The sequence below is a fragment of the Emydura macquarii genome, unplaced genomic scaffold (genome assembly GCF_026122565.2).
Source record: "Emydura macquarii macquarii isolate MOO-44397 ecotype Brisbane River unplaced genomic scaffold, CSIRO-AGI_Emac_v2 contig_2768, whole genome shotgun sequence".
Lineage (NCBI taxonomy): Eukaryota > Metazoa > Chordata > Testudines > Chelidae > Emydura > Emydura macquarii.
This window is the reverse complement of record NW_027132905.1, coordinates 45,426,807-45,454,169: the sequence shown is the minus strand read 5'-3', so window position 1 is coordinate 45,454,169 and position 27,363 is coordinate 45,426,807. Positions and strand designations below refer to the sequence as shown.

At 43.4% G+C, this 27,363-nt stretch overlaps 1 protein-coding gene across 6 annotated transcripts in view; it reads left to right on the top strand.

Moving 5' to 3' along the window:
• Nucleotides 1–21,962: 21,962 nt before the first annotated feature.
• Nucleotides 21,963–27,363, top strand: part of CLSTN1 (calsyntenin 1) — a 55,511-nt gene continuing 50,110 nt past the window's right edge. For 3 of the 6 annotated variants that reach the window (XM_067567358.1, XM_067567356.1, XM_067567357.1), the window contains exon 1: nucleotides 21,968–22,437. In XM_067567358.1, coding sequence (XP_067423459.1) covers nucleotides 22,350–22,437 — 88 coding nt within the window. In that variant the 5' untranslated portion in view covers nucleotides 21,968–22,349. Of the gene's footprint in view, nucleotides 22,438–27,363 lie in introns of all 6 variants that reach the window. The other 3 variants (XM_067567360.1, XM_067567359.1, XM_067567355.1) reach the window with 2 other exon arrangements.

Genomic DNA, 27,363 nt, shown 5'->3' with positions numbered 1-27,363 from the left:
GCAGGATGATCGGCCTGTCTCATCTCATGAGTGTTTTACTTACACCCAGTGGGTAATGTGTCTCTGGAGCAGCAGTGAGCAGGCAGACACATGTATGCTGCTGGAGCAGAGGGAGAGGCACTGAATTTCAATCATGTAGCACAGCTTGGGATCCGCAGCCTTTTAGGTTTTCATACAGTAAGCACAAAAACACCTCCACTAACCAGGCAGAGGCTGGCTTTGCTAGTCAATTTTGGACTAATGTCAGCAATGCAGGGGGTGGGAGGAAGAACCAACAATGGTCCAAGAGCAAATGAATCCTTTGATGAATGCAGAAATGGAAAAGGTGAAAAGTGCTATGTCTGAGGATCCCTGTCAACACTAAGAGCAAATGAGAAATGAATCCTGAGATGGCTTAGATGAAGCAGGGTCTTGTGGGAGCTGAGTCCTGGTACAGCTCGCAGAGAGAGAGCAGGATCTGAATTGTGGGATGGTGCGTGTTCAGCTGATGCTGGCTCGGGCAAAACACTTGCAGAAAGTGGAAGCTCCTGACCGCAGCACCACTGACCCAGCACTTAGAGGAAGCAGAAGATCCTGAGACATCGACAGCTTTTACATAGCAGCTCAGTACTTGCATTTTCTCTTCTTCTTCTTCTTCACTGAGTAAAGAAACACATGAAGGAGTTAAGAGACTAAAGAACATCTTAAAAGGAAGCATGTCAAGATGAGTCTCGTTTCTCTGAGTTACCTCTGGTTCAATTATATATCCTAGGGTTCTATTAGGGAGAAAATCTGACTGTGATCTGAAGCCTTTTTATAGAAGTAGCTTGCTTGCACTCTCTTGCCTTTCATTGGGTGTTTCACTTACCTCTATTGTGATCTCTGTTGAGGCTTCTCAGGGCAGGCAGGGAAACTAGTGCCTATCCTGATTTATAATCATATGTGACATGATCTTTCCCTCCTATTTCAAAGAGGCTCTGAAGGCACTTTAGGGCGCTAATTACACCTCTCCATTTTTTCAGCAGCCTCCCTGTCAGTGCCTTGCCCTGACAGGGGAAAACCAGTATGGTCTCTATACCCAGGTTGGTTCCTTTTAGCATTCCATATATCCCTTTCAGGTGAATTTGGTCACTTCCAAGTCACCTCCTCTCTCTCTACCCCTGATTCCCCTCCCACCCATCATCTGCCTTGTCTATTGAAACATTAAGCTCTTTGGGGGCAGGGACTGTCTCCTGCAATGCATTTGTGCAGTGCCTAGCACAACAGAGGCCTCTAGGTGTTACTGTAAAACAATTATTGATGATCCTGGGGTGTATTTTAATTCAACTTTTGGGTGTGGGTTTTTTCTGGTCCATTGATCTGATGCAGCTTTTGGTCCTTCTCCTTTCTTCAAAAAAAAAAAAAGGCACCTTCCTAATGTGTGGTTAGGCTAGAGAAAAATCTCTGAACAAAATTACTTATTTCTATTGGAGGTAAATTTTGGGCCAGTGTATGGAGAGCAACTGGCTGAGTCAGTGATATAAATGAGGATGTATGTGTGAGTGAGAGAGAGAGAGAACTGTCTCAGAACAATGTTCCACTGAAAACTGTATTACCATCCCAAGAGAATTTGCTTTTGGTGAAGAAAAGGGGTTTATGTTTAACCCCTTTTTCTACTGCTGAGCAGCAGCTTGAATTAAAGACAGAAGAGACTTGGCCTTGGGGGGTCGGGGGAGGAGACTGCCTTCAAGCTCCCCACAGAGAGGCAATCACTCCTCGCATGGCAAGGACCACTCATTCAGTCTGCAGCATTAATCAGGGTTGACTGTGCCTCTTAATCTCCTGATCCCTTCCATAAGGATGAGGGCACGAATGCTGTATCCACATGTCATGCTCTTCCTCAATGCAGATAAGCCCAGCTCTGGGGTTTGCTGCAGACAGTAATTAGTTGGTTGGGTGATCAAAACATAATTAGCAAATCTGCAATTAGAGTGAAGGCCAGGAGGGCAGTGGCTTGATGGAGGGGAGGCGTCACAAATGATGTCTCAAGGAAGAGAAATAAATACATTAAATATGGAAGGATTTAACTGCTCTCCTGTTTAATGGGATTGTAACTTACCGTACATAGCCAGGGCACTGCCAGAAAGAAGCTGGCAGCTCTGGAATTCTCAGAGGTAAAACTATTTAGTATTAGTATTATTTTATTTGTAGTACCATACTGCCTAGGAGTCCTCATTGTGCTAGGTGCTGTACAAATACAGAACAGAAAGACAGTCGCTGCTCCAAAGCGCTTACACTCAAAGTAAGACTACAGGTATGTCTACCCTACATTTTAAAATCCATGGCAGTGAGTCTCAGACCCTGGGTTCACACACAGACAGACTCCCATTACAACGCTAAAAACATCTGTGTAGACATTCAGGCTGGAGCTTGAGCTCTGAAGCCTGGGATTGGGGGGGAGATTCAGAGCCCAAGCCTGAATGCTGTGTTGAGTGCTATAGGGCAAGCCCGAGTCCATAGAGCTGGGCTCTGAGAATCGCTGCTCTGGGTTTTAAAACACAGTGTAGATATGCCCTAGAAGACAGTCCTGGCTGCTGGGCCAATGTGGGCAGGGCAGTCTTTAGAGGGTGCTCTCATAGCTATAAAGATAGGATGGTTCTGTGGTTAAAGCATTGGACTGGATGGGAGTCGGGAGGCCTGCATTTGATTTCTGACTCTTTCACACTCCCAGTACAGCCTTGGGAAAGTGGTGATTCTCTCTGCACTTTAGTTTTTCCCATCTGTAAAACTGTGGTAATACTGACTTAAGAATGGCCATACTGTGTCAGACCAATGGTCCATCTAGCCCAGTATCCTGTCTTCTGACAGTTGCCAATGCCAGGTGTTTCAGAGGGAATGAACAGAGCAGGTAATCATCAAGTGATCTATCCCACTGGCCATTCCCAGCTTCTGGCAAACAGCCATCCCTGCCCATCCTGGCTAACAGCCATTGATGGACCTATCCTCCTTGAACTTACCTAGTTACTTTTTTTTTTAACCCTGTTATAGTTTTGGCCTTCATGCTATCCTCTGGCAAGGAATTCTGCAGGTTGACTGTGTTTTGTGTGAAGAAATACTTCCTTTTGTTCATTTTAAACCTGCTGCCTATTTCATTTGGTGACCCCTAGCTCTTGTGTTATGAGAGGGAATAAGTAACACTTCCTTATTTACTTTCTCCACACACCAGTCATGATTTTATAGACCTCTATCATATCTCCCCTTAGTTGTCTCTTTGCCAAGCTGAAACGTCCCAGACAGTCTTATTAATCTCTCCTCATATGGAAGCTTTTCCATATCCCTGGTCACTTTAGTTGTCTTTTTTCTGATTCCAATATATCTCTTTTGAGATGGGGCGACCAGATCTGCATGCAGTATTCAAGATGTGGGCACACCATGGTTTTATAAAGAGGCAATATGATATTTGCTGTCTTCTTATCTATCCCTTTCCTAAGGATTCCCAACATTCTTCTAGCTTTTTTGACAGCTGCTGCACATTGACCTGACCGTACAGTACTGTTGTGAAGCTTAAAATATTAATGTGTGTAAAATGCTTGGAGATCCCCTGAAGGAAGGTATTTTATAGTTGCAAAATATTATTATTGTCTGTGTTTAATTTAAGCAGGGCACTATTGGAAGAGAGTTCAGGTCACAGAAATTGTAAAAAAAAAAAAAAAATTTATCTTGCATGGCTGGATTAAGCATGAACAGCACAGCTAGGAATTTCACTGGTGGTAGCTTAACCAGGGCAATTCTAAATAAGCAGACACAGGGAGAGTAAAAACAACTGGTTGTTTTAAACTGATTGTGAGACAGATAATGATTTATACATTTAACAAACATTTTATTGTCCTTACAAAGCCAGTTGCGAAGCCTGTGTGATATAGAAAATAAGAGCCAGCATTCCTGTAGATCAGAATCATCCAATGGGCCTGATCCTGCTGTCTGGCACCTCAGTGGCATAGCTCATGTTGACTTCAGTCACAGCAGGATTGGGCCCAGGTATAGCATCACACAGACTGTATCAACAATTGTTTCAGGACTAGAGCATGCAGTGGATGAAGTGGCATGGAAGCGAATGTTATTTTTATAATTCAGGGACCAACTTCCACCCTCCTGGAGCTCACACAGGTTGACAGGCTATGTATGGGTCAGATCCTGCAACTGAATTAATCTGGGAGGACCCACTCAGTTGGGCTCTGTGCAGATGCAGGGATCCCCCCAGATGGATACAATTGTAGGACTCAAGCCAATATATACATAGCCATCTCCAATCTCCAACAACCACCCAGGATGCTCCACGGTGATGGGGATGGTTGACTAAGGAACCTGAGACAAAATGTGGAGTGCTATTTAATGTTCACCCAGAGCAGAAAGAACCATAGTTCTTATGTAGCTGTGAGCTAAGTGATCCCAGGTATTACCCTGCATAGAACTACGTTTGTCTGCTGCAGGAGGAAAAGGGGCTTATTTGATCCTGTCAGGATTCAAATCTATGCCTGCAGTGGATCAGCCTGGAATCTGACACTTAAGCCATTAAGCCATCCCATCTGCCTGAGATGCAAACCCACCAAGCCACTTACAAATGTATATGGTTTATGTGATTCAATTATTTTACAGGCCCTTTGCATGATTTAAATTAAAAAATGCACAGTACATTGGGTCAAATTAGGTCTTGATGTAACTGTTGGTTACTGGAATTAAACCAGGGCTGATTACATCCCTGTAGCTTAAACTGCTCATGCACAGGTAGTAAAATAACTCTCCTTCCTTTACAATCCCAATCACCCACCGTAAAAAGCCAGTGGTGAGCAAATATTTGCCTAAAATTAATATCGTTAATAGGCATGCTCCGAAGAAAACTCGGGAGACAGAAATGCATTCAGGAAGCCTCTCTGAAGCTGGGCTTGCTGGCCTGACAAACGCTTTTGTTCATTGCACCATCTGGTTTTTGCATCTTCCAGTTGCTGCTGAGGAGAATAGTTATATTTCTGTTTCCTGTAAGCAATTAGCTCTGACAGGCCCATTGTCTTTGTCTTTTACAAGCCACCTTCCATGCTGACCTTTCTTACCATCTCCCCGGAGTAGAAGATTGGCAGCATATGTTTTGGCAATAGGAAGGCCAGGGCCAATCCTCTGTCTTGTGACTCTGCTGTATTTGCTTCTTTTCTGCTTTATTAGATTCCGTCTGCTAATGTTGCTTGAAGGAATGGAAGGGAGCCAGTTTTTCCCATCTCAGCAGCTTGTGTTGTAGCAGTTGTACGGTTTGTCAGCTAACGGCAAGAAGGACTGTACTTTTCCAAGGGGCTGTCTAGGACAGGTGGAACAAGAAAATACTATCCCTTTCAGACACTAATGCCCAGAAGCCCTGCCTTGCTTCATAAGCTACTGTTTGAAGATTCAAATTGTGGTGGTATTGAAATAGTTACTCCAATAGCTGGGGAAAGGCGAAGCGCTGAGGCTAAATCAAGAGCTGAACTTAACTGCATCTGGATCACAAGAGGTGTGGAGAAACTGACACTGAAATAGCCCCTCCTCCTTGTGTCTACTTTATATCAACAGCAATCTGAGCTGCCACTGCAACTGATGCGTAGGGGTCCCAGGTCAGTCAGGCCTCAAGGACTGTACCAGCTCAAATGCTGTAAGGTTCAGCTGCACATCCTTCCTGGAGGAAAAAAGTGGGCTCCAAAGCTGGGCTCAAGCACAGGTCTAAAGATCAAAAGCCTGATCCAGCTGACTGACTTTATCTTGCACTTCTTTAAGAAAATATCAAAATGTGCTGCAAAAAAACAAAAAAAAAAAAGTGTGTATTTGTTTTTTTAATCACTGTTTCTCAATGATTTTTGATACCAGAGACCGGCTTGCTGCGTTCCTAAACTATGCTAGGGAAATCTCAGAGACCGGCGCCAGCCCACAGACCTATTGTTGAGAATCACTGCTTTAAATCATCTGTTCAGGCTGGAGAATATGCACCTTCAGTTAGTTTTTATTTCATAACTTATAAATATGAGTCCATCACCATCACACAAGCTTCTGGGCATAGCTACCTAGTGGGGAAAAAAAACATACATCAAAAAACAAACAATCAGTCTATGGTCTATTGCAGGCAGTGCTGCTAAATAGACTCCTTGTTCTTTCCCACTCCACCATGCCCTTAAAAATATCTTCCACCAAACCTAACTCACTTTCAGGCAAATACAGGAGTGAATAGATGAGCCTTGTACCCTTATACTGAAGGTCAATAGTGGATTGATAAATGCTGCTTTGTCGCCTTGCAAAATATTCTTGGGTTAATATCCTTGCACACAGAGCACAGTATATTTAAAATTAAAAGCAGCCTGTAAACATTTCAGTGTACTTGAAAATTAATCACTGTCAGTTTAACATCTACGTGGTCATTTAACAGCAGTGTCGGGGGTGTCTAAATGCTGCCAGTTTAATGAAAATAATAATACTCTGAATTTCTAGAGAATCTTTCATCGTAGGATCTTAAAAGTGCTTTACAAACATTGGTTAATGAAGTCTGACAACATCCCTGTGGGATAGGCAAGTAGCACTAGATGAAGAGGATAAGTGAGGCACAGAGAGATGAAGTGACTTGTCCAAGGTTACAGAGTGAATCGGTGGAGGTGCCAGGAATAAAACCCAGGAGCCATGATTCCCAGTCCCCTGCTCTAACCACTCAATCACACTTCCTTTCCTTTATACATTTGTGGACTGTGAGCTCTGTGGGACCAAAATTATGGAATTCTAAGTGTTTGGGGTTCCTTGATGTTACTGCGATAGATATTCTAATATAAGCACAGTGTCTTTTCTGTTCCTTTATCAGAGCTAGCCAGGGTTTGATGGAGTCAGTGATTCAAAGAAAAAAGGTATTCCAGAGGGGGTTTTCTGGAAAAAGCAATGCAAGCACTTTCTTCACACTGATAGTTACCTGCTAGGGTTTTGTTTCTCTTCTTCCCGTGGGCACTCAAGGGCACCACAATGCAATCAGCAAAATAACTAGTCCCCACTAAAGGAATGGAAACAGGCCTGGTTAAAGGCTGTCTGCCAGCATAAACAGCCCTCCTGTCTCTTTATTGGCAAAGTCTGTACCACACCCTGTAAGATGCTGAGGTCAATGGGGAGGTGAGGGTGACCTGCACCTTGCAGGATTGGCCTTCTACTTCCACTGCTTCCAAGCATCACAGGGGGATTCAGAGAATGTCTGGCATTCCTTTTATTTTGGATTTTTTTTAATACACTCATTGGAGTTTTATGAGACTTTTTGCTTTAATTCAGATTGGTGCTGATGAGAGAGCAGATGTGCTGTTGGTAAGGCTTTCCCTCATTTCTCCCTTTCTTTCTTGATTTTTATATTCTGATGCAGTTTTCTTTCCATAGATTCTCATTACCTTTGTTTCCCTCTTTCCCTTTTGATTTAAAAGCCATGGGGCAACGTTGCCTTTGCTCCTCAGAACTGCATTGGGTTGTGCAGAGTGGCTAAGCAGGGGTTTCCTGAGTCATTCTGCCTGTGCTTTTTAGTGCTGAGCTCCTTACTGTTGCTCCGAAAAAGCAGCTTCACTTCTTACTGCTTTCCCAAAAAGGACCAGCATGGGTCCCTGCCAGTGCCTGCTTCTAACTGACAGCAGTGTGTGAGACCTGGCATTGCCCCCACCACACCTGGTCATCTACTCTCGTGAGTCCATACAACATTCCCAAGCGCATTAGTTAAACCTCTATTTAGTACTTAATGCAGTACCAGGTTCCTATCCTACCCTGTTTCTGCAGGGATGTGCTAAAAGGAGAAGCAACAGCCTGCGTTCTCCTCCACCCCCAGCACACCCATGTATAGCACCTATGATAGATGCTAATTGCAGGTCTCTATCTGTCGTGGACAATCTTTACCCTGCATAGCATGTGAGATCTGATAGTGTCACGGTATAAGGTAGTCACATGGTTAAAAAAAGATGACTCCATTCAAGAAGGAAAAGCAGAAGGTACCTTGGGAGAGAGACATTATGACACATTATCCACTTCATCTGTTGAAAGAAACCTAAATACACTGTGCAATTCTATACCATTTTATACCACCCTCCACTACTGTAGTATCTGAGCCCCTCCAGCAATGCACTAAGTGACATGACTTATGGAACATAATACTTGCTCTGTGCCCTTTCACAACACAAAAAGTGAAAAAGAGAGTTACAATGCGGGCATGAAGACTTCTACACAGAGTGAGCTCTCATGCCTGGGATTCAAATTATTGCAGAGCTGTTCATCAGTTTCTCTAGTTAAATACTAACAAGCTCTAGCCCCTGTTCATTTTGGGTTAATCTACACTGTTATAAACAACCCTTGTTAGTTTATAGGTGCCATCTTGCAAGGTGCTGAGCATCCTCATTTCTTAGTGACGGATGGGTGTGGGAAGCTCTTGGTACTTGGCAAGAGTGGGCCCTTAAATAGTTACAGCATTCCCAGCATGGCCATGTGTGGTAGAACCCATGTAGTCCCCCTGCTCCAGCCACTAATTAAAATGCCAGACACACAGACAGAGGCATATAATTTGGTTTCACATTAAAAGTCTCTTAGATAGACTGCAACCTAATAGGAGAGTGCCACTAGCTTTTATTTTTGCTGAAAAACATTGCTGGCACTTCTCAGTTATAACTCTACATCAGAGCTCTGTTGAGTTTGTTGATTTCATTATTTTTATTATATTAATAATAAATCACGAGTCATCTTATAGCTACTGAAAACAGCTCGGCTGAATAAAATGCAAGACTACACAGTCTACTGAAGGGGGTTGGAAAAAAGAGTATAATTGTGTTAATTACCAGAATACCAGACATGCAATTAATATGCCACAGGAACAAAGAGCAAATGCACTAATAGCACATAATTGGACTTAAAATACACCGTTGGTAGAAGTCTCCGCAACGGAGCTCTCATGTTTATGCTCCTTTTTGAATTAGCAATAAGGAATAAATTAACATCCATTTTCTTCATCCTAAAAAGAAAGAACCTTGTTCTTGTTGTAAGGCAGGGCAATGCTACAGAGACTGCCTTAACATTCCAGCATAGCTCTTGGGGAGGGAGTTCTCATACCCATAGCTGTACTGCTCCCCTCCCCACCCCTGCATCCAAGCAGGGCAGACAAGCATAAAATTAAAGGCCTGTTGCACTTGGATACTTTGTACCATGACACTGGAGAATAAAAAGCATCAGCAGGTTCTATGATTTCAACATGATCCTATGCAATAATGCTTTGCAGTTCTCTAGCACCCTATACCCACTGATCTCCAGAACTTTATTAGCACTAATATATTAAGTGTCACAGCACACCCATGATACAGAGAAGTACTATCATCCTAATTTTAAGAAATAGGGAAGCTGAGGCACAGAGAGAGTTTAAGGGCTCAGTCCTACTCCCAAAGACCTCAGTGGAAGGTCTATGGGAGCAGGACTAACTCCTTTTGATTTTAATGGGAATTAAGCACCTAAATACCTTTCAGGATCTGGACTAAGGACTGGCCTAAGGTCACAGAGGAAATCTATGGTAGAGATGGGAATAGGGCCCGAATAGCCTGGCCTTAATCACAAGATCATCCTTCTTTCCCCTCATACAATACCACTTTGCTTTTGCATAGCACTCCCATTTCCCAGCATTAACTACTCTCATCAATCTTTACACTAATTAAGAAATACGTATAGGTGACTACTATTATTTCTGAAGCATCACCCATGTATGTGGGTTTGTTTGTTTGGGTGTTTTCTACAAACACAAAAAAGACATGACCCTGACCCATAGCATTTACAGCTGGTTGGGTACACAAATATAATACTTGGGGAAATAAAACAGAGAAAGCAGTAAGCAAGATCAGCAGTATCTAGTTGTTCTGCAGACGCCCCTTATGGAGTGGTTCAAATACAGTATCTGACTAGTTCTTATTTTCATGGTTCAGGGGATGACTCGTTAAATAAAAAGTCTATTCCACTTCCCACCCTCACTAGGTATCTTTCTCTACCTCTTATATTATGCTGTTGCTAAGCTCATAACTTTTGCAGTTGCTGTGCAGGAGCTTCTCTGCAGTGGGTGGACATCTCTGAAGATGTCATAGGCTGTCCTTCAAAAGACTGTTCCCCTGGAGCATGGCAGGGAAATAAATCTAAATAATTCAGTAAGTCGTCATCCATTCAGTATTCCACTTGCAGGTTACACATAGCCGCTCAGAATAGCCTTCATATGAACAGGCACAATATGTCTCCTCCCTACGAGGTCTCACCAGTTTAAGAGACGCAAGAGGAATGTGTTCAGATCCTCCTACTTTTACTTAAAATGACAGCTACTTGAGGTGTATTTTTGCCTTAAGGAGAGCTTCCACCCAAGGCCAAGAAACACTGGCAGCGTAGGCTAGGCAAAGCTGGGACATCCTGGATGGGATTAGGAAAGTCTCCTGCTTTCTCTTTGGAGGGATGGCTAATGGAATTTCCTGTTCCGGTTCTGTAGCTTATGTTCAATTTTTAAAAAAAGGCTGTGCCTTCACTGACGGGGCTAAAGGAACCCAGTGGCCACGCGAGGCCTGTAAGGATAGCAGTACAGTGGAGTAGGAAGCAAATGATATGAACTAGTATCCTTGGGAACAGCTGCTCATCTACATCTTATCTACCCTAGCATTTTTCTAAAAATCTCCCACAATGAAAGTAACGGCAGGAGAACTAGTGTGGACCAACTGCTGCTGACTTTTTAACCACTGCTTTGTCTAAGCATGCTCTGAGCCGAGTTAGGTGGGGTGATTAAAATGTCTATGCAAGCATTCCCACTGCTGATAGCTCAAGAGAGACTGCAGCCGTGAGAAACTAACACTTAGAAAAATACGAGTGTAGACAAGGCCCTAGTGGCAGGTTCCACTCTCCGGTGGACCCTGGAGGCTTTGGTCTCTTGATCACAGAGCCACCTGTGACAGCTATGACAATTTCCTGCAATATCTTTCAGAGATCTTACTGCACTGTGCATCATTGTGCTCCAGGGATTGTATGTAATGCCATGGGGGACGGTAACCACAGCCCCTCCAAGAACTAAGAACAGTGGGGCTGATTAGGTAAATTCATTCAGGTTGTAACACCTCCCAAGCCATATCCCCCCGGAGAGATTTGCATATATTAGTTTGAACTGAATTCTCTAGAGATCAGCAGAAAAAGAAAGGCCTTTTGGATAGATAGTTGAATTTAAACAGACTCGGCCTTCTTTCTTAACCAGCAAATAGACAGGACCTTCCACCCAAAGGGAGGCCCCCAAATATTAGGGAAGGGTTGGAAGGACTGACACTAACTAGAGCCCTTATGTAGATGGATGGGTAGGTAGGCATGATCTCTGGAAAGCTCATTAGCATGCATGTAGGTTCTTTTATTTTAATAGGTTTTCTCGGTAATGCTTTTACTTTAAGAATAAATGTGCTTGCTTAGAAAGGGCTGTGTGATATCTTATACCTATGGGCAATTATACTGCTTATTGCCTCTGAGGAAAAAAGGCAAAGCAGGCCTGCTTAGGCCACCTGCATTGCTGGAGAATTCACGATGTAGGAAGGGAACCATGCAGCCTGGAAAATCCCTGATCAGGAGGGAGAGAGACTCAGGTCTCTGCACAAAAGAGATGACGGCTGGGGTCCTGCAAGCCTGAGAGTGGGTGATCTTGGTGGACCATAGAGAGGGAATACATGTGCAGTTGCCCTGTACTGTGACACCGCCAGCTACTTTGGGTCAATCTAGGTCCCACACTTCAAAGAGCTGCCAGTGCTTTGGATGATTCAGGCTTTATACTTTGATAGAGAATCTAGTGTAGCTGTCACAGTGTAATATTCTAAGCACTATTCCCTATGGACTTGCAGTGTGACTCTGGGCAAGTCACTTAACCTCTCTGTGCCCTAGCTTCCCCAATATGTAAAATAGAGATAATATTAATTGTCTCTTTTACTCATTTATAACACCCAAACACCATAATTGGTGCCTCTCTACTTCAGAAGTATGTTGTGAGAAGGTTAATTCCATTAATGCTTATAAAATGCATGTGGATTGTAGGGTAGGAGATGCTAATGAACTGTAAAATATTATGATTATGTTGTGGACTATTCCATCCATCCTGTTGTAAGGAAGGGGACTTGTATTTCACCTCTGTGTTCGTATTTCTGTTTGCATCTTTTGCAACAACATGTAGGTATAACTGGGGGGAAGGAAAATAAACAAGGCAGAAGAGGTTCGCTGGTGCTGCTAGCTTTTTGTGGAGAATGCTGGTTGTTTTTCTGTAGTTTGTTTCCCTGCCTTATTGAATATTCCTCCTTTTCTTTTTCTGAAAAGCCAGTACTTCAATGTCTTATTGAGAATTCTCTGAACGCTCTCAGAAATGTCAGGGGAGAAGATTTTCATCTTCAGATTGCCAAGGCCTTCATTTGCATCCCCTAAATCAATCCTCAGAGATGATCAAAGAGCACGCTGGAAAGTTTCAAACGGAAGATGGGGGGAACAATCCTCTTATTCCCTCCCACTAACACATATAATCAAGATCCAAGAATTTAAAAAAAAAAAAAAAAAAAGAGTCTGTAAAAATTATCATCCGAAGGATCTGTAGACATTTTAATTTTCACAGTAATTTTTTTTCCACACAGTGCTGGAACAATGTGAATCATAGAAAGCAAGGATGGGGAAGACCTGTTAAGTCATTTAGTCCACTTTCTGCTCTAGCCAATGCAGGGTTCCTCTCTACAATATAGTTTCTAGTGCTTTGCTGTGGGTCTTGTTTTAAATGTCCCAAGAGACAGAGCTTCTACCCATTCCTTTGGGAGACTGCTCCAGTTTTATAGATATCATTGTCTGGAAACGATTCCTGATATTCACCCCAAGTTTTGTTTGCTTAATTTCAACCCTGGTTGTTCTGTTCCTATTCACATCCCCAGCCCACCCTGGTGAAGTGGTTTCAGGCACATGAAATACTGGAAGCCGATTTCAATTGAATAATATCCTGGAGCATCTCCTACAGATTTATCCAGTGAGAAATGGGAATAATGATGAGGTGGAAATGGGCCAGCTCTTGAGAAACAACACAATAGACTGCAACTCCTACAACCCTGCAGCCTTTTGCCGCATTATGCAGCTATCTCTATGAGACAGGGGCTGTATTAACTTCCCAATAGACTCCCTCCACACCAGGATGCATCTCACTGACAGAGAGCCAGAGGGGATGCAGGAAGCCTTGGAGCTTGTGGGGAGGCACATGCCCTCCAGATAGATAGTTTTGTGCATCGTCAAATCCTCCAAGATCAACCTGATGTTGTGTGGATCTGTGGGATTTGAGCACCACACCCTGGCCTCTACCAGAGGGGCTCAAACCACATGCCCCTGATGGAAGAATTCAAAGGAAATTCAGTGAAGGAAGTTTCCTCCCTTATCCCCTTTCAGGGGTTTTCCTGCAGGAGGGATTGGCCTGGGTCATTGTCACTAATGTACCATTAACAGCATAAACGTAACTTGGGGTCAGAATTAAACAACATGTGACCATTAGAAAGACCATTGAGTGTGTAATAGAGACGGGCCCAAGCCCCAGATCCAAACACCCCAAAGGACTCAGATCAGACCCTTGCCCCTGGTCCCTTTTTGTATAAGGGCCTCAGCATAACCCGCATAACTGAACTCCACTGTGCTCTCTGAGCATGTTCAGAACTGGTTCTGCATCTGAGCTTTGTAGATCAGGCTCATCCCTAACATGGGCTCGGAGTTTGCTGGTCAAGACCTCCAGCTCTCCATGCATGATACACACTCCTCCTTGAAGTAAGCAGAGAAGGACATTTATTTTTACCCATAGCATTATCTCTTCATTTCTGGCTGCTCAGCTCCATTCTGACAAGTGCAAGAAATGTGTGTGCTCCCAGATCCTTGCAAACCAAGCATTAGTCACACTGTGTTTCAAGGACACCAGTCCATTAGTTTTTCAGCTCTAACAGAAAACAAGTTCTGCCAAGAGGCCTTTGTCCCGGTTTTATTGGTAGGATGGGGCTCCACTCACCAGGCTGGTGCCTCCTGCTGGCTGTTTTGGGGCTTAGCACCACAGGTCAGAACACCCTCTCCCAATGGTGTTTTGACCGCTGCCACTTCTGCTCCTGGACTCATGTCACTCCAAGGACTGCAGTGTCCTTCAGAGGGCTGTGTCACTCTCTGTGCTCCCCCCTTCTGGGGGGTGAGTGTTGCAGTCCAATTGTACCATTACTTCCCCAGTTGCAACTGGTTGCGGGGAAGGGGACCTGGGCCCACCCATTACTCCGGGTCGCAGCCCAGGGATCTTGTAGGTGGTAGCCACATGCTGTGTCCCCTCCAATTCCTCAGTACATTTCCCTGGGCCACTTCCCCATGGCCTAGGCACCTTCTAATCCCTTACCTCAGGGCCTCAGCCTGTCAATCCCAGCAGCCAGCCAAGAGCTCACTTTAGCTCCCCCGGTTCCTGCTAGTAGCACTGCTCCATCCAGGGTGCTAGCTGCTTCCTCCTGCCTGCCAGGCACCCAGTCCTCCCTCCTTGAGCTCCAGGGAATAACTGATCATGCTCTCTGCCTTGTAGCTCTTCTTATATGGGCCTTCCTGGCCCTGATCAGCTACTCCTCTCTAAGGCTCTACTAACCCTGTAGAGGCCAGCGTGGGGCCAACGCCCCATCACAATTGGTTACTAGTGAAAACAAAAGTGCATATTTATGGCGATGAAAAGGCAGGCCAGGGTGGATGAGGGCGACTGGTGGCAAAGATTAAGGAGCCTACGTTAGTTCTGTTTGGGGTTCCTATGAAAACAATAGCCTCTTGCATTTTCATAGAGAGCGGGGATCTCTCGTTCCACCAATGAAATGTATGAAGCCCAGCATCTGTTTAACAGCAACCAACAGCACTACCACACAAGTTTAGGACAAGAACCAATTCCAGTTGAAATTGCAGGGTGAATTTAGGTTGGCAGAATGCTAGGCATTTGGTTAGGACACTATCTTTAACAATCTTAGGATAAGTGCCCTGTGATCTTTAATGACTATGAGGGATTAGAACCTTATTTTTATGTCTCATCCAGAACTGGCATTTTCAACACCACAACACTCTCTAGCAATGTGCTGGGTCATAGGGGCCATAGTGTAGCAAAGCACTTAAAAATGTTCTTAACTTTATGCTTAAATCTCATTGACTTTACTGAATCAGGGCCTTAGTCAGCACTGACTCAGATGGAAGAATTTTATTTACTGAGACACTGGCAACACCTACCTGTTCCTTGGAAATCTCTTAGCTCCATACTGACCCAGCCCAACCTAGACTAATTAATGAGATCTGTTAGTGCCATAGCACAAAGTGACATAGTTGCAGATGCATTCATTTAAAAAAAAATTAAGCTAATTTGGGAAAGCATCTATGTCTACGTAAAGGGACCCTGAAATACTCTCCACAGTGTCTCACCATTTTAGGTTTTGAACCATTTAGATAAGCCCTGCAGTATTTTTCCTTCTGATAAATTGTTTATGAGCTGGCACTCAAATTGGAAAAGAGATGTTGGGAGCACATGTTAACAGAACTCAAGTTAAATCCTTTACAATTGTACCACTGCAGGGATGGTGATGTTATTTTCACCATTTTAAGACACAGTAATAGCCATGGCATGCTGGATTTTACTTTTTTAATACTGTTTTCTCTGTTGTATGAAATAAGTCCAGGTTGTTCTCTGATTTAAATTTGAAAAATGTATTACTTTGCAGAAAGTACTGTAATGTTTGTATATGTCAACTCTCCAGACTGCTGTGAATCCTTTCCAAATACATTTCCATTTCCCACTCAGAGTCAGTGCACAGTTCTGTTTCTGACACGAACACACAAAAGTGGAGGACTTAGCAGATCTGTACCTTATCACACATGCATCAGTGATTGTGCTTTAATTGCCCTGCAAACCTTTACTTATGTGTGTGCTCCTTAATCATGCATTAAGTCAATATGACTACTTGTGTGAGTAAGGATTTCCTGGGTTGGGCTCCTACTTGCCACCCAAAATAAAAATATATATTATAAACACACTTTCAGCTGGTGAAGCATTGATAGAATGGAGGGATTCAGTTTCACACTGCAACAGCAGGGCTAGAGGCTTCTTTTGATATGATGTGCTATATAGCATATGTTGATGTCACAGATCCTAGCAAGTGCCCCTTCCTAGTCACCCAGTAGGACTGCTCCAAGGGGAAGCCAGACCTGTGTTGCTCTGGGTCCCTGGGGTGTTTCAAGCTGCTGGAGCCTGAGTGGAATCCAGCCACTGCCCCAATCTTGGAGTCCGTAGGCATACGCTCAGGGTTCAGACTTTCTAAACTGCTTAACCCCTCTGCATGCATTGCTGGCCCTTCAACTCCCTGGTACTTAACACACTCTTCTCCCAGAACTCCGCCCAAAAGGTGTGAAGCTTCTCGTTTACAATTTATCTCTCTCAGGGTCAACGTGGTAGTTGCCCTTAGTGTTAAGCGTTCACAAGTCTACACTACAAAACTAAGTCGATTTAAGTTATGTTGACTTACAGCCACTGCCGTAATTGAATTGCTTTTGCATGTCCACACTACACTTCTTGTATCAGCATTGCGCGTCCACACCAGGAGCGCTTGCACCGATTTAACTGTCAGTGTGAGGCATTGTGGGATGGCTTCTGAAAGGCAGCAACAGATGATGTAAGCACGGTCTACACTGACACTGTGTCGACCTGTCGACTACACTGACCTAAGTGCTACGCCCCTCATGGAGGTGGAGTTATTAAGTCCGTGTAGTAGGCAAGTTACATCAGTGGGAGTGACATCTTAGTGTAGATGCTTGCAGAGTTTAATTGATGTAAACTGCCTTACTGCCTTATCTAGACAAGACCATACTGTGAAAAAAGCAGGCTTTGCACCGATTCTAGCACCATTGCTGTTTACTTAGCAGATAAAACACAGAGAGTACAGATCATACAGAAAATCATAAAACACCCTAAAAACAATGTCCCTCAGTAGCTGACCCTTCCCTTGGGAGATCATCTGTGTTCCATCAGGCAGGCAAGCAGGGTTCTCTGCCCCCTTGCCTACCCTGCTCCTGCTGCAACCTCCTTAATCTTAATCTAGTATAAAATGGCTTTGTCCCCCATGTGCCCCCTGTGAGTCCCTTTATAACTTCCTGCTGGAGGGCAGGATGTGACCTGGTGATTTTGTTCTGCTTTTTGGTAACTTTCCACTGCCTCCAAACCCCCTTCCCTTCAGACAAGAGAAGGAAGTGTCTTCCTTTAGTTAGAGCAAATCCATTGTCCCAAAGGATTTTACTTTGAATAGACAACTGTTGACTGTTGGTCACCCACCTGGCAGAGAGGTGAGACAACCCTGCTAAGTCAGGGTGGCTCCACATACAAATAGGCTTTCCAAGACACAATAATGTCATGATACACTTTCATAACATCATCCACAACTCAGAAGTGGTTCACACAACTTCCAAATCATCACTGTTGGACAGATTGAAACATTTAGGCATTTTTATAGGAGGCTTGAATAAGAAATCAGACTGACTTTCTAGCTGCTGCTAAAGCAAGTGGGCTGGGTTGTCCAGCCCTCAAAATAAATAGCTGTGCGGTAAATTGGTCACTTTGTCAAAGGATGTTTACACAGCACAGTCAGAAGCAGCGCTGCACAGCTGGCAAACAGGGAGCATACTGCTGACTATGTCTTCCCCCAGAGTATTGTCCTGTAGTTTCCTGCTCTTTTCAGAACATGGTGGTACTAGTAAAGGTGCTGTAATGTGTGTGTGGAATGCAGGAATGTTTCCTTCTTCTGGGTGCAAATTAATTTTATGGGACTACGTTGGTTTGCCTTCAGATTTTCAAACTTTTGGGTTTGCCAATCTTGCCATTTGCGGGTGAGCAACCTGTCAGATTCAGTTGGCCCGCTGCTCTGGGTCCGATTGATGCAGTCACACCAGCAGTCTTTGATTGCCAAGTCAGACGTTGGTATCTATGCTGTTGTTTATACCTAAAATAAAATAATAAAAATCCACCTCCTTGCTCTCCACAAAGGAAGTAATAACATTACAAGTGTATTTATACAAGATGTCCAAGCTCTAATACTTTGTTATGAACTAACAAAATTCTATTGTCAGGTAATGACAGACTTGGCACATCTTTGAGATCATATTAAGCTCTGATAAAACTCTTTGAAAAATGCATGATTTGGCATTTCTCCAGCTGCCGAATGGCACCTTGGAAACTCAAAGAGCAGTCTGAGTAGCGGAAGCTGTTCCCTCAGGATGGAACCTCACAGAGAAAGATCCCAGAAGGGTTTCATTTTCCCTGAGCATCAGTTTGCAGGGCAAATGATGCATCTGTTAGTAACTGTGTAAAGAAAGTGGGCATATCCAGACATGCCCTGTGGCTGAGCCCAAGAAATGCTGAATACCCCCAATTCCCACTGGAGTTAAGGGAAGTTGTGGATGCTCAGTACCTCCCTGGATCAGACCCGAGAGCTCAGGGAAAATAAATTATTTTACTTACATTTTTGTAGACAGTCTATAATGCTTTCTGTCATCTTCTAATGGGACAGTCTGTTTTAATAATAATACTGTGCATATTTGTAGCACTTTAAATCTGGAAATCACACACTACTTTACAAACACAAGTTTCAAATTATTCCTATAGGGAAGTATTATTATCCCCGTTTTACAGATTGGTCATCTGAGGCACAAGAAAGATTAAGTAACTTGCTTTAAAAAATAATCACATAGCAAATATTGGCACTGTTAGGAATAGCACCCAGGAATCCTGGCTCAGAGCGCCTTACTCCAAGCACTAGGCTCCCCGAACTCCTTTTAGTGATGTGGGGCATTTAGTTTCTTCTTTCACTACTTTTCTCTGGTCTGCAGCGGGATACATGCTCCCAAGATGTTGGCTCCATACTGAGGAAGCAGTTGTATTTCAACATCGTAGAACGTATAGCTGCCAAACTAAATTAAGCATCCTGGAGAGGTGGGCTGTATAATTTAGGGGATTAGTAATACAAGAGAATATTCACCTGCAAATCCTGGTTTAAATCCAATCCAGGATGTTGGAGAGTGAAAGTTGCCTCTTACGGATGTTTGGTGGCTTATAGGAAAAGCGTTTGGTGGTCTTTGTCCAATTCCCAGTGGTGAAGGGTCCACGAGACAAAACAGCACAATTGGCACTAATTGAGACTAAGGACTGATTGGTGTGGTGAATAAACTAGCCTCTCCCCTCTGGAAGGCCGGATGGCCGCTACGTTTGAAGTTTGCTGGTACATTGATGGGGCAGCATGGGAGGTGCTGATACTGGGGCTGCCTGTTCTATAGATAAATAGAGCTGTCTGTCATGCCAGCACTAGTCACATGATGAGTTTCAATATAAAAAAAAGATGGAAATAAAAACCATGTCAGGGATGTTGAAACAGTCTGTGTTTTATTTTTATTTCACTGTGGGAGTGAAATAGCTAATAGGTACAAAACAGTCATCTCTGTAATGATAAGATCAGTCTGTCTCACTTTGGCTTTTATGAAGCTCTATAAATATGGGAAGGTAGATTTTTCCTCTTTGAAATTGGCTCTCTATTGAATTTTTTGATCAAAGAGCAATAACAAAGGAAGTTGAGACAGCCGTCCTTCTCCTACTGAACAGGTTGCATGCACCTGAATTATTCACATGCAAGCTCCTATCACATGAAGCACCTGCACGTTTTTCCAGATAGAACTAATAATCCTGTGTCCTAATAAAAAAATCAACAGCATACATGTACATAGAAATGCATCTCACTAATCTGAATGTTTCTTAGGTACTCTAAAAACAGTTTAGCTACTTTATGTAGCTACTCTAGTTTATACTACTCGATGAGAAAGGCATTTTGTGTCTCAGTTTCCCCATCTGTAAAATGGAGCTAATAATTCTTAAAGGGACACCAACTCAAAAATCACATTTCTGTCTAAAATATATATATAGCTGTTGTAGTTACACCTAACAGCTACAGACCTGATCCTATGTATACTTATGCATGTACTTAAAGTTAAGCATGTGGATAAATCTTTGCAGCATTGTGGCCTTAGATTACTAAAAAAAACCCCAACCCACTGTATTTTTCTCTATTTTTTCACTTTGTGCATTTGACAGTACTTTGTGCAGGTCTCTTTCACCATTTCCCTGGCAGGCTATCAGCCTACAATGTCATATATGTGGGTGGACCCTTACACCTATAATTGCAGAATCAAGCTCTTAGGGCTTGGTCCTGCTCCCGTTAAAGTCAATGGCAAAACTTTCCTATTGCAAGATCAGGGCCTTGAGTCAGTTCCTGCCTTGCTGGAAATAGCTCAGTAAACATTAACATGGGAACAGGCAAATCCCTTATAAAAATGGAAAGGAATGTTTAGAAAATCAGGATATACTATTTAAAAGATGATGTATTAGGAACTGGAATTTTAAAAAAGTAGTTTTTAAAAAGAGTGACTTGATAGTGTCCTAGTCTGGAATTGTGAGGTTTAATTAGTTAATGTTTGTAAAGTAACTTCTGATCCTCAGGTGGAAGGAGCTATACAAGAGTAAAATATTATTTTTGTATTAGCAAGATATAGACCAGTCTTGTAACACAGTTCATTTTTATTTCAATGGCAGGAATGTAAACAATTATTTGGGAGAAAATCAGAAAAAACTGACAACCCAACAATGGAAATGGAGTACACAACAATAGAAAGAAGACAACAGCTCTACATCCTTTGGAGGAAAATCTAGGCTCCTGAAAATAATTGTTGCATTAGGCCAATTACACTGCAAACTGTCTCTTTGGTAAATCCTGTGATCTTTAGTCAGGTCTTACCCAGGCAAAATGTCTGTTGATTTCAGCTAGATTTTGGCTGAGTAAAGACTTAAGGATCTGGTTTCTGTATGGTTTTCATTCCATTGCAATTTGTGAATTTTAATGCAATAGGAAAAGGACAAAGCGTTGCTACTGATGCAGCATTTTACATCTTCCCTCCCCACTCCATGTGCACACATTGACTAACAGGTCACACGGATTCAACACCTCCACCTCTTCCTCATCCAGTGGAAACCAGGTGAGTTTGCATGGTATATAACATTCAATGCAATACAAAAGAATTGAGCATTTGCACCTTTCCTCTTTGCATCCAAGTGAAACTGCAATGCAATGTGAAATGAAGTGCAAAGCAAACTGAATAACGCATCAGCATTTAGCTCTGCCTTCCACTCCAGCCAACACAGACCACGGAGGTATGCATTGCAATGTTGTTTATTTTTATCCTGGTAGCGCCCACTATGTGGTGACTGGTGCTTAACACAGTGCATAATGGATGGAGCATCAACATCGACATCCTGCCCCTTTTCAATGCAAGCGATGAGGGCTGGCAATGCAATATGCAATACAAAATGGATGGTGCATCAGCATCTACATCCCTCCCTCCTCCTACCTATACAGAACAAATCATGTGAGATGGCATTGCAATGTGTGATGTTTAATACCATGCACAAGGGCAGGCCCACGAGCCCCGACATCCTTCCCCTCCCCTCCAGTGCACAAGGAATAGAGCCATCCCCATGCTGGAAGAGGGAGCTCTGAGTTCTGCAGAAGGCGAGCGGGGAGGCACAACCAGCCCCAGCTGTGGCATGGTACCAGGGAAGGAGAGGGATAGTTTTTGGTTTCTTCCAGGTAGAGAGTGAAAACAACCCTCTCCCTATGGAGCTGAGATGGTTTCTACCATCCCTTTACTGCCCCAGATGGTATTTTCCTCCCCTTAACCCCCGCCCCCAACATTTCCCGCAGAAAATGTTATCCACCCCCCAGGAGGTGGTTTCTCCCCGCCATTAATACTCCCCCAACAGGTTTGATTTCTCTCCTCACTCTAACCCACCCCAAGAGATAAAGTGTGTCCCCCCCCCCAAATGGTTCTACCCTCTGCTCCCAGGAATGAGGCGAGTTCGCCTCTCCTTTTGCCCCCTCTCCCCTGCGAAGACGAAGTGGTGTGTTCCCCTCCTCTCCATAGAGACGAGGTGGTTGCTCCCATCCCTTATCTCCCGTCTCTCCCCCTCCCTCTGAGTTGGTTTCTCCCCTGCTCCCCCTCCCCCGCCTGGTAACCGGTGCGGGAGAGAATGAGCCTAGGCAGCAGCGCCGCCGCCATCTTGATCTCAGCTGCCGTGGGCTGGCTGGCTCTGGCGGAGCGCTGCGCTCTGAGGAAGGGAGCGGCGCTCCCTCCGCGCCCCTGAGCCTCCGCCGCGCGGTGCGGGACAGAGCCGGGCCCGCTGGGGGAGCCCCCTCCCCTGTCTCTTCGGGGGTCACTCTGAGCGGGGAGAGAGCGAGCGAGCGATGCGGCGTCCCGGGATGCTCTGCCCGCTCCTAGCCCCCGCCTGGCTCCTGGCCGCTGGGCTGCTCTGCGGTGGCTGGGCTGCCCGAGGTGAGTGAGAGCCGCGTGGAAGGGGAGGGTAAACCCGCTGCACCGACCTTCCCCCCCTCCCTGGGAGACCGCGCGTGAGGGGGGACCCGCTAACCCTGCCCCCGTGACACCCCGTCTGTCCTGGGGGGCTTGACCCCTCAGTTCCCCTCCGGAGGGGTGGGGGGGTCCGGCTCCGGCTCCATTCCCCGGGACACTCCGTCTGTCCTCTATAGGGCTTGACACCCGCCCTTCCCCCCCCCCGTGGGTGTCTGGCTCCATCCACCCCCCCGTAGCCCTAGCCCTGTGGCACCCCAGCTGCCCCCGCTCTGCGGCTTGGCCCCCCGTTTCCCTGCTTGGAGGAGGGGGGGGGCTCACTCCATTCCCTACGACATCCCATCTGGATTTGACCCCCCGTACCCCTCTGCGGTGGGGTCTAAGCTAATTCTCCTTCTGGCGCCCCGTTCACGGTGGGGTTTGTGCCCCCCTGTTCCTCTCCTCCAGGGGGGCACTACCCCGGGCGGCTTCCCCACGATAATATCCCTAGTAACCCTCCCGTCTTTCATGTGGGAATTAATCCCTTTACCTCGATTAAAGCCTCCTGTGCGGGGGCGGAGGCGATGTCCTTGGCTTCCTTCGTCCTTTGGGGGAGGACGGGGACCGCTGGAGGATGATAATGATCCCCTTCTCCAGGGTGCTGGGGGTGAGAGGCGGTGACTCCCTCTCCTCCATGGTGCTGGGGTAGGGGTGTAGGAGGCAGCGTGGGGAGTTACCCCCCTTTCTGTCTCCCCCACAAACTCCCACAGCGTGGGAGACATTATCCTAATTATAGCTCAAAAGGTGATGGAGGGGAGAGTTATCCCAGTGAGGGAGACTTCCCGATAGCCGGATCAGGGGGTGATTGATCTCGTGTGTGGGTGGGTGTTGAGGCTGGGAAAGGTTACCCCCCGCCCCCAGACTAGGGAGGGAGAATTGCCATCTGCACGTCTTTAATGGTGAGCCGGGCGTGATGATAGGTTGTGCAGAGTGGTGGGTTGTTATTACCCACCTTGGGCTGTTCTCCTGGAGATGCAGGTTAAATTGAACTGATGCCTGCTTGAGACTCAGCTGCCCACGTCTGCGGGAGTGTGTGGGGAGGCAATGGTTCTGCTAATGACTTTGTTTTAGATGGATGTCGGTGAGAAGGAGAGGAATGCGCGAAGCGTGATGGTGCTTGCTGCCTCTGTTTTGGTTTGGTGGTTGCATTGATTGGAGTCTGCGGCAAGGGGTGTGTGTTACATAACAGTCCCCCAAAAGATCTTGGATTTTACATCGTGAATATTTTCTTCCTCTCTTTGAGAGCAGTTTGCTTGGAAATGAATAGATGAGTAGAGGTTGTAACTTGTTTCAAAGAAAGGCTAAACTCGTGGTGAGACTAACTACCCGTCCAATCCTAGACTGGCTGAATATTGTAAATACAGCTTCTCCCTATGTTCTTGAAAGGCAGTTGTGTGTATGCAGTTTTTAAAACCATGATGGTATTTTGGTTAGTGGAAGATATTTGATCGTTAACTGTGAATAGAAACGGGAAATCTAACGCCTCATAGCCCCTTGGATCGTAACCTTCATGATTTTAAAGAGAACACTGTCTTGTTCCTAAAGCAAATGTAGATTTATTGCATCTTTTGCCTATATACTACTTTTAAACCTTAGCCTTTTGGATATTGATTGATCTTGCAAACTGAAAGCATACGCATTGCAGATCTTCTTTTGAACAGATTTCATTAGAGGATTGCAAATGGTTCTTTACTTGAATGTGAACCTATGTATTTGAAAGGCAGCTTCTGTAAGATTCTTTAATTGATCGGATGTGGGACTTGTGGAGTTTAAACTGATAATTTTAAGGTGGAGCATCAGAAATGAGACTATTTGAACAGATATTGAAATGCAAAGGAGTCTTGCAAATGACTTTTTGGGATGGAAATATTTTTTGTTTAATCCGTAAAAATGTTTGCTTCTATAAATTCACCTGAGTGAAATGCAATCTCTTGCTACATTTTCTCTTCAAAGCGTCCACTAGTATCTAATAGCATGAAGTATTAAAGTAGTTAAAGGACTATAGGACTTTATAGACAGTAGCTATGATTTAAAGTGCACAAGCTCTTTTCAGGTACTCTGACAAGTTACCAATAATCTAAAGACCAAAATGTAACAATATTTTATAAAAGTAAAATTTATAAAATGATCTCATTTTAACAGTATGTATCTGCAGAACATTAATACTTTGTTAACTTATTGAAATATCAATAGCAATATTGTTACTTCCATTAAAGCTTATGGATTCAGTGAAGATCAGAATATACTTTTACCTTTGTTTTTCTTTCTTTTGAAAAGATGGCTGCGGAAACTTGATTTTTTCACTTGCCTATTTTTATTTACTGCTGAGATTTCTGTAGAAGACTGTACATAAATGCTAGTTATCATCAGCTAGTATTTCATCTGCAATTTCTTGTTAGAGGCCAGACTGTTCTTATTTACCAGCCTAAAGCTGCTTTTACTGGAGTAGAATCCTGAGCTGCTAGATTCTAAAAATTAGTTCTTAACTAACTTGTTACTGTGAATTATGGGTTATAAAGCCTAGTTTGGCTTTGGTACATCCACAGTTAAGAGTTGCTACACTTGAACACTTCAATTTTACTTTAACATACAAAATGTTTATCTGAAGATGCATTTTAGTGTCTTTAAGTAAATTCTAGAAAGCATCATGTGATTAGTGAAAGCTAGCAAAACTTTTCATGGTGCATAATGTATATAACATTCTTTTACCATGTGTAAAACTGAATAAACAAATTTAAATTGTCAGATTAAAAATATTAAATCTCTTTATATATGTTACTAATGACCCATTAACAGTTTTAAAAAGCAAATAATGAAAATTGAATACTTAAATATATCATTCATCTTTGACGACAGTTAAAACAACTGAGATATTTTAATTGTTTTGTTTTCACTTTCCAGTCCTCTTAAACAATGCAGACACTGCAGGAAAATGCCTTTGGGTGGGAATTTGTTTCTCTTGTGGTAATTGAAAGAAAGAAAGAGAACCCCAATGTGACAAAACAAGAAAATATTTCAAGTGGGCTTAGATTTTGTATAAATTGTTTTTTTAATAAAAATCTAAGTTGTGGTCTGACTTTGACCTGTCAATGTCCTTTTAATACTTCAGTTGTGATTTCCTCCTAGTGTTTCTGTCCCTCAGAGAATTAAATCTAAACTTAAATGGCAGTTTTCAGTTTTTGATTTATTAATGCTTTCCATTATTGTAAAGAACTAGAATATAAATGTTTAAAGTTCAAACTATGTAGTTTAATGTCTATAATATAAAAAGCAAATTTTATTAAATTATTTCTTTAGTGTTTATCTTGCAATCAGTTAAGTTGGACTAAGAATGAGTGTAATACCAGAGTTGTTAAACCTTTTAACATCATATTATTGGAAAAGAGTAGCTGTTAACTTTGAGAAATACTCCTCAATGGGTTGGTTAAATACTTCACTCTGATAAACAGAATTGAAAGGGAAATTGAATTGCAAAGAGTGCCTCCCCCCCCCCCCCCAATGAGAAGGCAGTGCATTTAATGACTAGTTCTTCAGCGGTCACTTACTGACCAGACAAAACATTAAGCCATCCCTGCTTCACCTCAGGCCTTAAGTCTTGTCTTTTAACTGAGTGATAAAGATCACAGAAAGGAACAATAAAAATCAAAACAGTAATAATACCCAGGAAATCATCCAATTCAAGAGGTTTCCTGTGTTCTTATCAATTTCTCAATCCTAACCACAAACAACTTTCTCACAACCACCATGTGGTTTTGCAGTTGCCAGTCTTAATGATACAGAGCTGATATATTTGTTTTCACTTCAGAAAAGGCAGAGTTTCAGAATTTCCTAAAAGATGGCTAAATCCAAAAGGACTGCCTTATATCCTCTTTTTAAAAAAAAGTCCTTTATGGGTGTAAAAGAGAATAACTGAAGGAGAAGCTTATAAGTTACTGATAGAAGAACTCTTCTATTAATGCATATATACTTTGGGTAAGGCATGGTATATTGGTAACCTTATTAGCTGCATGAGACAATGCTAAATGATTTTTCCATCCATAGTACAAATGAGATGACATGCTTCTACAGGGATTAAAGTGGAAGAAAAATGATGATGCTGTCTAAACAAGCATCAGTTATTATGCCTGTGTTTCCAGGATTGCACTATCTACTTTTTCTTCTTTCATAGAAATAGGCTGCAGATCACATGTGTTTTTCCACCCTCCTCTCCTTACAGCCAACAAAATAATTGTGAGCCATAAATTACACTGATAGAAATCTCGTTTTGTAGAAATAGTCCTTTTTAATTGCTTTGTTATAAAAATTGGATGTGTCCATGTAAGCGTTCGGTTCTGCTTTCTGAACTATCCATGAAACATCCATTGTAAATTTCTTTGTCTATTGCCTACGCATGTCTGTCTGTCTGTTTTTTAAATATGGCAAAATCACAGGCTGCAGACTCATTAACCTAAATTTGTATTGACTGCATTTATATTTTGTGTCAATCTGTAGGGCTGTGCAGGAGACCTCTGAGGTCTGGTGTACTCCTTAAACTTAGGTTGACCTAGGTACATCACTCAGGGGTGTGAAAAATTCACATCTCAGGAGAGATGTAGTTAAGCCAGCCTAAGCCCCAATAACAACACCAATAGATTGATGAAAGAATTCTTCAACTGATCTAGCTACTGCCGGATGGGTGGATTTACTATAGGAATGAATAAACCCCTTGCCATAGCAGGAGTCCACACTGCATTGCTACAGTGGAACAGTTGCAGTGTCTGTAGTGTAGACATAGGCTGAGTTTGATTTCTAATCCAGATCCCTTACTTCTGCCTGGGAGTGAGAAACTGGAAATGATTATCTTAAATGAGTCTC